The sequence below is a fragment of the Nomascus leucogenys genome, chromosome 9 (assembly GCF_006542625.1).
Source record: "Nomascus leucogenys isolate Asia chromosome 9, Asia_NLE_v1, whole genome shotgun sequence".
Taxonomy (NCBI): domain Eukaryota; kingdom Metazoa; phylum Chordata; class Mammalia; order Primates; family Hylobatidae; genus Nomascus; species Nomascus leucogenys.
Window position 1 is genome coordinate 91,979,496 of NC_044389.1, and position 14,851 is coordinate 91,994,346.

A 14,851-nucleotide genomic window follows, 5' to 3' on the forward strand; every position below is an offset into this window, starting at 1 on the left:
CCTGGCAGATCTCTGGGTGGACAGGACTGCTTCTGGATGAAGGCTAGGAAGGGACAGAACTAGGTTGCAGGCCCACCCCAAGATCTGCAGTGGAATCAAAATCAGTGGGCCTGCCTTTGGGGCACAGAAAGGCATAGCTTTCAGCAAGCCCCTGGGTGGGCAAGACTGCTCTCAGACTGCAGCTGAGGGGGCTGGGACCAAGTTAAAGGGCTGTGTCAAGATCTGCTGTGAGACTGAGGTCAGCCGACCCGCTTCCGAAGGCACAAATAGGCATGACTCCCAGCAGGTGCCTGGGCAGGCAGAACTGGTCTCAAACTGCAGCTGAAAGTGGGTTTGGTTGAGTTACAGAGCTGATTCAGGGTCCACAGCTGTGACTGAGGCCTGTGGGCTTGTCACCAGAGGCACAGGTGAATGTGATTCCTCCTGGATTTCTTGGCAGATGGTTCTAGTGGCAGGACCAAGTCCACACGGGGATGGAGCCGTTTCTGGGTTTGTAGCTGGGACCATGATCAGTGAGCCTGCCACCTAGGTGCAGCCTGCCAGTCAAAACAGCCCTCCTCAGTCTTGGGCTCCACCAGAGTTTTGCAGTCTTCTATCCAGGTCCCAAATCTCCCTCAAGGGAACTTTTGTCCATGGATGGCTGCCAAATTCTTGTTGAGTAGATGTTCTCCTATTCTTCCATCTCGCTCTTTACTATTGTAGTTTACATGGCTGATACAGTTAGAGTAACTGATCATGCTTTGTGTTTTATAGGATAACACTGTGCTACATAGTGCATAATACTTTTTAAGCATATATTTCAATATAAATAAAGTTGCTTACTAAAATTGTATGCAGGTTACAAAAATAACCTTCACAAAACAGTAGCTTAAAAGATGAAATGTTTTCTGGTGGTGTCTAATTTTTAATGCTGAGTGTCTAATTTACTGTTAGTGCCTAATTTTTAATGCTTAGTGTCTAATTAATTTTTAATGCTGCTTTTTTTTGTCCCCAGCGATTCTTTGAGGTAGAAGAAGAGAATGTTTATTTGCAAGATGCGAGTAGTGTCAAAACAAATATTTTGTTAAGAAAACTGAAAGAGAAAGAAGAAGTTATTAAAGAATTAAAAGAAGAACTAGACCAATATGAAGATTTTAGATTTCACAAAATGGTAAGTTTCAAGGCAAGGAATAATTAATTTTAACATATGTAAATAAAGTCATAAATAGTTAAAAGCTTGAGTTAATGATAAATTAAAATCCAGTTGATGCGTTTTGGGCATCTCCCCATAATATAAGCCAGTCTAACTCTTTTCTGCTCAATGGCCTATTCTAGAAAACCCATAACAATATGAATAGGAGCAATATAATGAATAGGAGCAATACAATTAAAAATACAATTTTTATTTAAATGGAAACGAAATAACTTACCTCCCACTGCAAAAAAATGTCCTACTCTAGAAGAGCGTGGGAGTGGATTTTTGTTGTAACCGAAGACTCCCACCCTTTTTTGCAGTTAAAGTAGTTTGAAAGACACAAAGCTAATCTTTCCAAGCCAGAGCTTCCAAGAAGCCAACTTGGAACAGAATGACATTTAAATAAAAATATCAAGAAGAAAAATCCCAGGGGATTTTCCCCTCAGTTTTTCCTGTTGCAGTGGGAGCCAGGAGCTGCTTTACTGGTTGGACAAACTACTGATGGGAGCAAAAATGGAATGAGTGAGAAGGCAGAAAGAAGAACCTAAACTCCTGTCAAGGAGGAAGTTTCAGGGCTTTGGAAAATGTGGATCCTGAGAACGAATTCATTGTCATCTCATGTCTGCTCTGAGCCACCAGATGTCTCAGGCCCAACCACAGTCCAGAGCTGGAGAGGATTTTATTATTAAGTTCTAAGAACAAGAAGCTGATTGTTTGATTTGGAAAGGCTAACAGATGCTGCGACCCAGGAGGAATAAAAGTCTATTGAATAGCAATAGCAGGTATCAGATACTTCATCGATGGCATCTCTTCTCATTCTCACAGTTCAGTTTGCAGATGAAGAAGCAGAGACAGGGTGGTTAAGTAAGTTCCTCATGGGCAAACAGGTAGTAGATGGTAAAGATGGTACATGAACCTAAAGTCCACTTACAGAGGGGGAGCTTTATCCTCTACAGTAAGAATTAAAGGTTGTAGTGAATATATAATATACATATGCATATAGAAAATCTATAGATTATAATGTATAGATTATGTTATAATATATTATCATGTGATATATTATAATACATTAATAATTATTAATAGATTAATACACATAGAGGGCTACCCTCTTTGGGTCTCCTCCCTTTGTATGGGAGCTCTATTTCCACTCTATTTCACTCTATTAAATATTGCGACTGCACTCTTCTGGTCCATGTTTGTTACGGCTGAGCTTTCACTCGCCGTCCACCACTGCTCTGTGCCGCCGTCGCAGACCCACTGCTGACTTCCATCCCTCCGGATCCAGCAGGGTGTCCGCTGTGCTCCTGATCCAGCAGGGCGCCCATTGCCGCTCCCAATAGGGCTAAAGGCTTGCCATTGTTCCTGCACGGCTAAGTGCCCAGGTTCATCAAAATCGAGCTGAACACTAGTCACTGGGTTCCACAGTTCTCTTCCATGACCCATGGCTTCTAATAGAGCTATAACTGCAAGGCCCAAGATTCCATTCCTTGGAATCCATGAGGCCAAGAACCCCAGGTCAGAGAACACGAGGATTGCCACCATCTTGGAAGTGGCCCGCTGCCATTTTGGAAGCGGCCCACCACCACCTTGGGAGCTCTGGGTGCAAGGACTGCCCAGTAACATTTTGGCGACCCAGATGGGACCTCCAAAGCGGTGAATAATATTGGGACCACCTTCGCTTGCTATTCTGTCCTATCCTTAGAATTGGAGGAAAATACCGGGCACCTGTTGGCCAGTTAAAAACGATTAGCATAGCCACTGGACTTAAGACTCAGGTGTGAGGCTGTCTGGGGAAGGGCTTTCTAACAACCCCCAACACTTCTGGGTTGGGGATGTTGGTCTGCCTGGAGCCACCTTCCACTTTCAATTTTCTTGGGGAAGCCGAGGGCCGACTAGAGGCAGAAACCTGTCGTCCCGAACTCCCGGCAGTAGCTGGTTGAGATCATAGCGCAGCCAGAAGTTTGTACTCAACAGTTGCCCATGCGTGCGCCCCTACCTTTCCTTCTGACCCATACCTCCTGGGTCCCGACCACAACTTTCTTGAAAGTGTAGCCCCAAAATTCTCCTTACCTCTGAATCTACTTCCTCTGATCCTTGCCTCCTAGGTACTAATGGTTCAGACTTTCATTTCCTCTAGCAAGTTGTATCTCCAAAGGGATCTAAGGATGCTCTAGGCTGCATCCTTAGGCATCTAGGCTATAAATCCAGGGAGTCGTATCCCTGGTGTCCCTCCCAATTTAGGTATACAGCTCTCGACATGGGCAGTTATGTGGGACCCGTTCCCCACCACCCTTGCCAGGGCCCCAAGTTTGTAATGGCTAAGAGAGAGACAGGGCAGGAGAGAGAGACAGAGAGAGATGGAGAGAGAGACGGAGAGAGAGAGAGCTGGAGAGAGAGATGGAGAGACAAAGAGGGAGTCAAAAAGAAAGAAAAAGATAGAAATAGTAATAAAAAAAGTGTGCCCTATTCCTTTAAAAGCCAGAGTAAATTAAAAACCTGTAATTGATAATTGAAGGTCTTGTCTGTGACCCTATCATACTCCAATGCCACTTTGTTGTCAGTGTAAATAAGGCCTTAGCCTGAAAGCCCTGAGGCCACTGACAACCCGTAGCTTTCCTATCAAAAATCCTTAACCCAGTAACCCGCAGACAGGCCAAATGCATTCAGTCGGTAGCGGCAACTGCTTTGCTAACAGAAAAAAGTAGAAAAGTAACTTTTAGAGGAAATCTCATTGTGAGCACGCTTCACCAGTTCAGAATTATTCTAAGTCAAAAAAGCAAAAAGGTAGCTTACTAACTCAAAAATCTTAAAGCATGGGGCTATTCTGTTAGAAAAGGGTAATGTAACTCCAACCACTGATAATTCCCTTAACCCAGCAGATTTCCTAACAGGATTTAAATCTTAATTACCATACAAAGGTCCGGCCAGACCTAGGAGGAACTCCCTTCAGGACAGGACGATAAATGATTTCTCCCAGTTGATTGAGGAAAAAACCACAATGGGTATTCAGTAATCCATAAGGAGACTGTTGTGGAAGCAGAGTTAGAAAAATTGCCTAATAATTGGTCTCCTCAAATGTGCGAGCTGTTTGCACTCAGCCAAGCCTTAAAGTACTTAAAGAATCAAAAGACGATCTCAATCCTGACTCAAAGGTTAGCTATACCCTCTCTGAAACAAATTTGCATAAGAACTGTTGTTTATGGGAATACATCTTGATGGGGCAGCTGGGTTGTTTTGAAATACTCAGGAACCCAGCCCAGCTCTAGAACTCACTCCTGAGCGCAAAGACAATGTTGGGCATGCTGGTAAAGGACTACTAGAATCCAGCAGCCTGAACCCCTTTCTTTGTGATCAAGAAACGCGGGAAAACAGATGCAGGACTGCTACATCGGTGAGCGTAACTAATCCGATAAGCAGAGGTCCGTGGATGGTTACGCACCCTGGAAAGGAATAAGCTTAGGACCATAGAGGACACTCTAGGACTAATGCTCATCAGAAAATGACTAGGGGTGCTGGCATTCTTATGTTCTTTTTTCAGATGGGAAACGTTCCCCCTAAGGCAAAAACGCCCCTAAGATGTATTCTGGAGAATTAGGACCAATTTGACCCTCAGACGCTAAGAAAGAAATGACTTATATTCTTCTGCAGTACCACCTGGCCAGGACATCCTCTTCAAGGGGGAGAAACCTGGCCTCCTAAGGGAAGTATAAATTATAACACCATCTTACAGCTAGACCTCTTTTGTAGGAAAAAGACAAATGGAGTGAAGTGCCACATGTACAAACTTTCTTTTCATTAAGAGACAACTCGCAATTATGTAAAAAGTGTGATTTATGCCCTACAGGAAGCCCTCAGTCTACCTCCCTACCCCAGCGTACCCCCAACTCATTCCCCAACTAATAAGGACCCCTCTTCAACCCAAATGGTCCAAGAGGAGATAGACAAAGGGGTAAACAATGAACCAAAGAGTGCCAATATTCCCCGATTATGCCCCCTCCAAGCAGTGGGAGGAGGAGAATTCAGTCCAGCTAGAGTGCATGTACCTTTTCTTTCTCAGACTTAAAGCAAATTAAAATAGACCTAGGTAAATTCTCAGATAACCGTGATGGCTATATTGATGTTTTACAAGGGTTAGGACAATCCTTTGATCTGACATGGACAGATACAATGTTACTGCTAAAAGAACGATTCCCCACAGGCCAGCAGGCAGTTCCCAGTGTAGACCCTCATTGGGACACAGAATCAGAACATGGAGATTGGTGCCGCAGACATTTGCTAACTTGAGTGCTAGAAGGACTAAGGGAAACTAGGAAGAAGCCTATAAATCATTCAATGATGTCCACTATAACACAGGGAAAGGAAGAAAATTCTACTGCCTTTCTGGAGAGACTAAGGGAGGCACTGAGGAAGCATACCTCTCTGTCACCTGACTCTATTGAAGGCCAACTAATCTTAAAAGATAAGTTTATCACTCAGTCAGCTGCAGACATTAGAAAAAAAACTTCAAAAGTCTGCCTTAGGCCGGGAGCAAAACTTAGAAACCCTATTGAACTTGGCAACCTCGGTTTTTTATAATAGAGATCAGGAGGAGCAGCCAGAACAGGACAAACAGGATAAAAAAAGTCCACCGCTTTAGTCATTGCCCTCAGGCAAGCGGACTTTGGAGGTTCTGGAAAAGGGAAACGCTGGGCAAATTGAATGCCTGATAGGGCTTGCTTCCAGTGTGGTCTACAAGGACACTTTAAAAAAGATTGTCCAAGTACAAGTAAGCCGCCCTCTCATCCATGTCCCTTATGTCAAGGGAATCAGTGGAAGGCCCACTGCCCCAGGGGACGAAGGTCCTCTGAGTCAGAAGCCACTAACCAGATGATCCAGCAGCAGGACTGAGGGTGCCTGGGGCAAGCTCCAGCCCATGCCATCACCCTCACAGAGCCCCAGATATGCTTGACTATTGAAGGCCAGGAGGTTAACTGTCTCCTGGACACTGGCGCAGCCTTCTCAGTCTTTTTTTTTTTTTTTAGACGGAGTCTCACTGTGTCACCAAGGCTGGAGTGCAGTGGCGCGATCTTGGCTCACTGCAAGCTCCACATCCTGGGTTCACGCCATTCTCCTGCCTCAGCCTCCTGAATAGCTGGGACTACAGGCGCCCACCACCATGCCTGGCTAATTTTTTTGTATGTTTTAGTAGAGACGGGGTTTCACCATGTTAGCCAGGATTGTCTCCATCTCCTGACCTCATGATTCGCCCGCCTCGGCCTCCTAAAGTGCTGGGATTACAGGTGTGAGCCACTGTGCCCAGCCCCTTCTCAGTCTTACTCTCCTGTCGCGGACAACTGTCCTCCAGATCCATCACTATCCAAGGGGTCCTAGGACAGCCAGTCACTAGATACTTCTCCCAGCCACTAAGTTGTAACTGGGGAACTTTACTCTTTTCACATGCTTTTCTAATTATGCCTGAAAGCCCCACTTCCTTGTTAGGGAGAGACATTCTAGCAAAAGCAGGGGCCATTATACACCTGAACATAGGAGAAGGAACACCCATTTGTTGTCCCTTGCTTGAGGAAGGAATTAATCCCGAAGTCTGGGCAACAGAAGGACAAAATGGATGAGCAAAGAATGCCCATCCTGTTCAAGTTAAACTAAAGGATTGCGCCTCCATTCCCTACCAAAGGCAGTACCCCCTTAGACCCGAGGCCCAACAAGGACTCCAAAAGATTGTTAAGGACCTAAAAGCCCAATGCCTAGTAAAACCATGCAACAGCCCGTGTAATACTCCAATTTTAGGAGTACAGAAACCCAACGGACAGTGGAGGTTAGTGCAAGATCTCAGGATTATCAATGAGGCTGTTGTTCCTCTATACCCTGCTATACCTAACCCTTGTACTCTGCTTTCCCAAATACCAGAGGAAACAGAGTGGTTTACAGTCCTGGACCTTAAGGATACCTTTTTCTGCATCCTTGTACATCCTGACTCTCAATTCTTGTTTGCCTTTGAAGATCCTTCAAACTCAATGTCTCAACTCACCTGGACTGTTTTACCCCAAGGGTTCAGGGATAGCCCTCATCTATTTGGCCAGGCATTAGCCCAAGTCTTGAGCCAGTTCTCATACCTGGACACTCTTGTCCTTCAGTACATGGATGATTTACTTTTAGCCACCCATTCAGAAACCTTGTGCCATCAAGCCACCCAAGCGCTCTTAAATTTCCTCGCTACCTGTGGCTACAAGGTTTCCAAACCAAAGGCTCAGCTCTGCTCACAGCAGGTTAAATACTTAGGGCTAAAGTTATCCAAAGGCACCAGGGCCCTCAGTGAGGAACATATCCAGCCTATACTGGCTTATCCTCATCCCAAAACCCTAAAGCAGCTAAGAGGGTTCCTTGGCATAACAGGTTTCTGCCGAATATGGATTCCCAGGTACGGCGAAATAGCCAGACCATTATATACACTAATTAAGGAAACTCAGAAAGCCAATACCCATTTAGTAAGATGGACACCTGAAGCAGAAGTGGCTTTCCAGGCCCTAAAGAAGGCCCTAACCCAAGCCCCAGTGTTAAGCTTGCCAATGGGGCAAGACTTTTCTTTATATGTCACAGAAAAAAACAGGAATAGCTCTAGGAGTCCTCACACAGGTCTGAGGGATGAGCTTGCAACCTGTGGCATACCTGAGTGAGGAAAATGATGTAGTGACAAAGGGTTGGCCTCATTGTTTTTATTTTTTGTTTGTTTGTTTGTTTGAGACAGAGTCTCACTCTGTCACCCAGGCTGAAGTGCAGTGGCGCCATCTCGGCTCACTGCAAGCTCCGCCTCCTGGGTTCACACCATCCTCCTTCCTCAGCCTCCCGAGTAGCTGGGACTACAGGTGCACACTGCCACGCCCAGCTAATTTTTTGTATTTTTAGTAGAGATGGGGTTTCACCATGTTTGCCAGGATGGTCTCAATCTCCTGACCTTGTGTCCACCCACCTCGGCCTCCCAAAGTGCTGGGATTATAGGCATGAGCCACCACACCCAGCCGGGTTGGCCTCATTGTTTATGGGTAGTGGCAGCAGTAGCAGTCTTAGTATCTGAAGCAGTTAAAATAATACAGGGAAGAGATCCTACTGTGTGGACATCTTATGATGTGAATGGCATACTCACTGCTAAAGGAGACTTGTGACTATCAGACAACTGTTTACTTAAGTATCTATTACTTGAAGGGCCAGTGCTGTGACTGCGCACTTGTGCAACTCTTAACCCAGCCACATTTCTTCCTGACAAAGAAGAAAAGATAGAACATAACTGTCAACAAGTAACTGCTCAAACCTATGCCACTCGAGGGGACCTTTTAGAGGTTCCCTTGACTGATCCCGACCTCAACTTGTATACTGATGGAAGTTCCTTTGTAGAAAAAGGACTTCAAAAAGTGGGGTATGCAGTTGTCAGTGAGAATGGAATACTTGAAAGTAATCCCCTCACTCCAGGAACTAGTGCTCAGCTGGTAAAACTAATAGCCCTCACTTGGGCACTAGAATTAAGAGAAGGAAAAAGGGTGAATATATATACAGACTAGTATGCTTACCTAGTCCTCCATGCCCATGCAGCAATATGGAGAGAAAGGGAATTCCTAACTTCTAAGGGATCACCTATCAAACATCAGGAAGCCATTAGGGAATTATTATTGGCTGTACAGAAACCTGAATAGATGGCAGTCTTATACTGCTGGGGTCATCAGAAAGGAAAGGAAAGGGAAATAGAAAGGAACCGCCAACCAGATATTGAAGCTAAAAGAGCCACAAGGTAGGACCCTCCATTAGAAATGCTTATAGAAGGGGACCCCTAGTATGGGGTAATCCTCTCCAGGAAACCAAGCCCCAGTACTCAGAAGAAGAAATAGAATGGGGAACCTCACGAGGACATAGTTGCCTTCCCTCAGGATGGCTAGCCACGGAAGAAGGAAAAATACTTTTGCCTGCAGCTAACCAATGGAAATTACTTAAAACCCTTCACCAAACCTTTCACTTAGGCATTAATAGCACTCATCAGGTGGCCAAATTATTATTTACTGGACCAGGCCTTTTCAAAACTATCAAGCAGATAGTCAGGGCCTTTTAAGCGTGCCAAAGAAATAATCCCCTGCACTGCAGGCCATACATTTCAATCCCTGTATCTTTAACCTCCTTGTTAAGTTTGTCTCTTCCAGAATAGAAGCTGTAAAACTACAAATCATTTTTCAAATGGAGCCCCAGTTGCAGTCTATGACTAAGATCTACCACAGACCCCTGGACCGGCCTGCTAGCCCATGCTCCGATGTTAATGACATCAAAGGCACCCCTTCCGAGGAAATCTCAACTGCACGACCCCTACTACACCCCAATTCAGCAGGAAGCACTTAGAGCGGTCGTTGGCCAACCTCCCCAACAGCACTTGGGTTTTCCTGTTGAGAGGGGGCACTGAGAGACAGGACTAGCTGGATTTCCTAGGCCAACTAAGAATCCCTAAGCCTAGCTGGGAAGGTGAGTGCTTCCACCTTTAAACATGGGGTTTGCAACTTAGCTCACACCAGACCAATCAGATAGTAAGGAGAGCTCACTAAAATGCTAATTAGGCAAAAATAGGAGGTAAAGAAATAGCCAATCATCTGTTGCCTGAGAGCACAGTGGGAGGGACAATGATCGGGATATAAACCCAAGCATTCGAGCTGGCAATGGCTACCCTCTTTGGGTCCCTTCCCTTTGTATGGGAGCCTTGTTTCCACTCTATTTCACTCTATTAAATCTTGCAACTGCAAAAAAAAAAATACACAGAAATATCGACACATGCATACAGGAAAATCTGAAAAGTTACATGTCAAAATGTTAACACTAGGCAGAAACACTTATGGGTTGCTCATGCCTTTGAATACAATCTATGGTTTATCTAAATCCCTCACTAGTACTCTTATTTAAAACTTCAATGTTATAAGAGATAATGAATCAAACACAAACCATTCTAAAGGATCGTATTTAATCTGGTTTAAATGTTTGCTTTCAGTGTTTACTTTGTTAATCTATGAGAAATCTTTATATCTAGAAAAAACTGAGCACCTTCTAAGCAATACAGTATTGTGTCAATAGCATAGATCTAATAAAATCGAATATTAATTTTTGTATATATCTTGGACTAGGAAGCACATTCAATTTTTGCATTTGCCTTTGAAAAACCTTTTCTTGGGTTTACATTTACTTTTACTTTTTGAAGAGAACAGTTTAATAGAAAAGACTAAAAACTGTAATAGTTCGCCTTTAATCCTGCCTCAGCCAAAGACATCCAGTGTAGATGTGGCAAGGCAATTTTGATCCATTTATTTCCCATTTGTGAAATGCAACATGATACCCACCTGGCTAAAGTAGAGAGTTATGAAAAGAACACCTGCTGTGTTGAATGTAAATTGCTTCAAGTTCTTTGAAGAAATATTCATGTATCAATTCAGATATTATAAGGAAATGCACAAATCCTTATGGCCATCAGTTTGTATTCCATAAAATGTACCAAACAGATCTCTGGACTGTTGAGAACATCCCAATTGGGTAAGACAGCTCCCGATACTCTGGAAATGTTTACACCTCTAACTTTTCTCTTCAGCTGGTTACCTGGCCCAGCTGGACATTCTGGGGAAAGCGTGAGGATGGGCTGTGGCTTTGTGAAGAGGAGAGCAGGTGGGAACCACACCGGCTCATGTGTAAGCAGGCTGTTCTCTGCCTTTCAATGGCATCCAGAATACCCTGGTTATTCCAATGTAATTAGTCCCCAAAGAGCACATTAGAATTTCTGTAAACACTCTTAAGATTTGAGGAAGGTGAGGTGATTCTGATTAATGGGGTGTATGGATTTCTCCTGGAGACCCCAACAAAGCACAGGGCTCTGTTCTCCCCTCCTGACTGAGGGTGATGGAAAGCATACGTGTCACCATTTCTTTTTTTTTTTTTTAGTGTAATTTGAATCTTCACTAATACTATATATATATTTTTTATTATTATACTTTAAGTTTTAGGGTACATGTGCACAATGTGCAGGTTTGTTACATATGTATCCATGTGCCATGTTGGTGTGCTGCACCCATTAACTCGTCATTTAGCATTAGGTATATCTCCTAATGCTGTTCCTCCCCCCTCCCCCACCCCACAACAGTCCCCAGAGTGTGATGTTCCCCTTCCTGTGTCCATGTGTTCTCACTGTTCAATTCCCACCTATGAGTGAGAACATGCGGTGTTTGGTTTTTTGTCCTTGTGATAGTTTACTGAGAATGACGGTTTCCAGTTTCATCCATGTCCCTACAAAGGACATGAACTCATCATTTTTTATGGCTGCATAGTATTCCATGGTGTATATGTGCCACATTTTCTTAACCCAGTCTATCATTGTTGGACATTTGGGTTGGTTCCAAGTCTTTGCTATTGTGAATAGTGCTGCAATAAACATACATCTGCATGTGTCTTTATAGTAGCATGATTTATAGTCCTTTGGGTATATATCCAGTAATGGGATGGCTGGGTCAAATGGTATTTCTAGTTCTAGATCCCTGAGGAATCGCCACACTGACTTCCACAATGGTTGAACTAGTTTACAGTCCCACCAACAGTGTAAAAGTGTTCCTATTTCTCCACATCCTCTCCAGCACCTGTTGTTTCCTGACTTGTTAGTGATGGCCATTCTAACTGGTGTGAGATGGTATCTCATTGTGGTTTTGATTTGCATTTCTCTGATGGCCAGTGACGATGAGCATTTATTCATGTGTTTTTTGGCTGCATAAATGTCTTCTTTTGAGAAGTGTCTGTTCATGTCCTTTGCCCACTTTTTGATGGGGTAGTTTGTTTTTTTCTTGTAAATTTGTTTGAGTTCATTGTACATTCTGGATATTAGCCCTTTGTCAGATGAGTAGGTTGCAAAAATTTTCTCCCATTTTGTAGGCTGCCTGTTCACTCTGATGGTGGTTTCTTTTGCTGTGCAGAAGCTCTTTAGTTTAATTAGATCCCATTTGTCAATTTTGGCTTTTGTTGCCATTGCTTTTGGTGTTTTAGACATGAAGTCCTTGCCCATGCCTATGTCCTGAATGGTATTGCCTAGGTTTTCTTTGAGGGTTTTTATGGTTTTAGGTCTAACATGTAAGTCTTTAATCCATCTCGAATTAATTTCTGTATAAGGTGTAAGGAAGGGATCCAGTTTCAGCTTTCTACATATGGCTAGCCAGTTTTCCCAGCACCATTTATTAAATAGGGAATCATTATCCCATTGCTTGTTTTTGTCAGGTTTGTCAAAGATCAGATAGTTGTAGATATGCAGCATTATTCCTGAGCGCTCTGTTCTGTTCCATTGATCTATGTCTCTGTTTTGGTACCAGTACCATGCTGTTTTGATTACTGTAGCCTCGTGGTATAGTTTGAAGTCAGGTAGCATGATACCTCCAGCTTTGTTCTTTTGGCTTAGGATTGACTTGGCGATGCGGGCTCTTTTTTGGTTCCATATGAACTTTAAAGTAGTTTTTTCCAATTCTGTGAAGAAAGTCATTGGTAGCTTGATGGGGATGGCATTGAATCTATAAATTACCTTGGGCAGTATGGCCATTTTCACGATATTGATTCTTCCAACCCATGAGCATGGAATGTTCTTCCATTTGTTTGTATCCTCTTTTATTTCATTGAGCATTGGTTTGTAGTTCTCCTTGAAGAGGTCCTTCACGTCCCTTGCAAGTTGGATTCCTAGGTATTTTATTCTCTTTGAAGCAATTGTGAATGGGAGTTCACTCATGATTTGGCTCTCTGTTTGTCTGTGATTGGTGTACAAGAATGCTTGTAATTTTTGTACATTGATTTTTTATCCTGAGACTTTGCTGAAGTTGCTTATCAGCTTAAGGAGATTTTGGGCTGAGACAATGGGGTTTTCTAGATATACAATCATGTCATCTGCAAACAGGGACAATTTGACTTCCTTTTTTCCTAATTGAATACCCTTTATTTCCTTCTCCTGCCTGATTGCCCTGGCCAGAACTTCCAACACTATGTTGAATAGGAGTGGTGAGAGAGGGCAACCCTGTCTTGTGCCAGTTTTCAAAGAGAGTGCTTCCAGTTTTTGCCCATTCAGTATGATATTGGCAGTGGGTTTGTCATAGATAGCTCTTATTATTTTGAGATACATCCCATCAATACCTAATTTATTGAGAGTTTTTAGCATGAAGGTTGTTGAATTTTGTCAAAGGCCTTTTCTGCATCTATTGAGATAATCATGTGGTTTTTGTCTTTGGTTCTGTTTATATGCTGGATTACATTTATTGATTTGCATATGTTGAATCAGCCTTGCATCCCAGGGATGAAGCCCACTTGATCATGGTGTATAAGCTTTTTGATGTGCTGCTGGATTCAGTTTGCCAGTATTTTATTGAGGATTTTTGCATCAATGTTCATCAAGGATATTGGTCTGAAATTCTCTTTTTTGGTTATGTCTCTGCCCGGCTTTGGTATCAGGATGATGCTGGCCTCATAAAATATGTTAGAGAGGATTCCCTCTTTTTCTATTGATTTGAATAGTTTCAGAAGGAATGGTACCAGTTCCTCCTTGTACCTCTGGTAGAATTCGGCTGTGAATCCATCAGGTCCTGGCCTCTTTTTGGTTGGTATGCTATTGATTATTGCCACAATTTCAGAGCCTGTTATTGGGCTATTCAGAGATTCAACTTCTTCCTGGTTTAGTTTTGGGAGGGTGTATTTGTCGAGAAATTTATCCATTTCTTCTAGATTTTCTAGTTTATTTGCATAGAGGTGTTTGTAGTATTCTCTGGTGGTAGATTGCATTTCTGTGGGATCGGTGGTGATATTCCCTTTATCATTTTTTATTGCGTCTATTTGATTCTTCTCTCTTTTTTTCTTTATTAGTCTTGCTAGTGGTCTATCAATTTTGTTGATCTTTTCAAAAAACCAGCTCCTGGATTCATTAATTTTTTTGAAGGGTTTTTTGTGTCTCTATTTCCTTCAGTTCTGCTGTGATTTTAGTTATTTCTTGCCTTCTGCTAGCTTTTGAATGTTTGCTCTTGCTTTTCTGGTTCTTTTAATTGTGATGTTAGGGTGTCAATTTTGGATCTTTCCTGCTTTCTCTTGTGGGCATTTAGTGCTATAAATTTCCCTCTACACACTGCTTTGAACGTGTCCCAGAGATTCTGGTATGTTGTGTCTTTGTTCTCATTGGTTTCAAAGAGCATCTTTATTTCTGCCTTCATTTCATTATGTACCCAGTAGTCATTCAGGAGCAGGTTGTTCAGTTTCCATGTAGTCGAGTGGTTTTGAGTGAGTTTCTTAATCCTGAGTTCTAGTTTGATTGCACTGTGGTCTGAGAGACAGTTTGTTATAATTTCTGTTCTTTTACATTTGCTGAGGAGAGCTTTACTTCCAACTATGTGGTCAATTTTGGAATAGGTGTGGTGTGGTGCTGAAAAAAATGTATATTCTGTTGATTTGGGGTGGAGAGTTCTGTAGATGTCTATTAGGTCCTCTTGGTGCAGAGCTGAGTTCAATTCCTGGGTATCCTTGTTAAATTTCTGTCTCGTTGATCTGTCTAATGTTGACAGTGGGGTGTTAAAATCTCCCATTATTATTGTGTGGGAGTCTAAGTCCCTTTGTAGGTCACTCAGGACTTGCTTTATGAATCTGGGTGCTCCTGTATTGGGT

General features: G+C 43.0%; 1 protein-coding gene across 2 annotated transcripts in view; it reads left to right on the forward strand.

The window, feature by feature from the left end:
- C9H10orf67 (chromosome 9 C10orf67 homolog) overlaps positions 1–14,851 on the forward strand; it is a 151,873-nt gene that overhangs the window by 38,927 nt on the left and 98,095 nt on the right. The window contains exons 5-6 of one of the 2 annotated variants that reach the window (XM_030818462.1): positions 995–1,150; positions 1,495–2,357. In XM_030818462.1, coding sequence (XP_030674322.1) covers positions 995–1,150; positions 1,495–1,503 — 165 coding nt within the window. In that variant the 3' untranslated portion in view covers positions 1,504–2,357. Of the gene's footprint in view, positions 1–994; positions 1,151–1,494; positions 2,358–14,851 lie in introns of those variants that run through there. The other variant, XM_030818461.1, reaches the window with a different exon arrangement.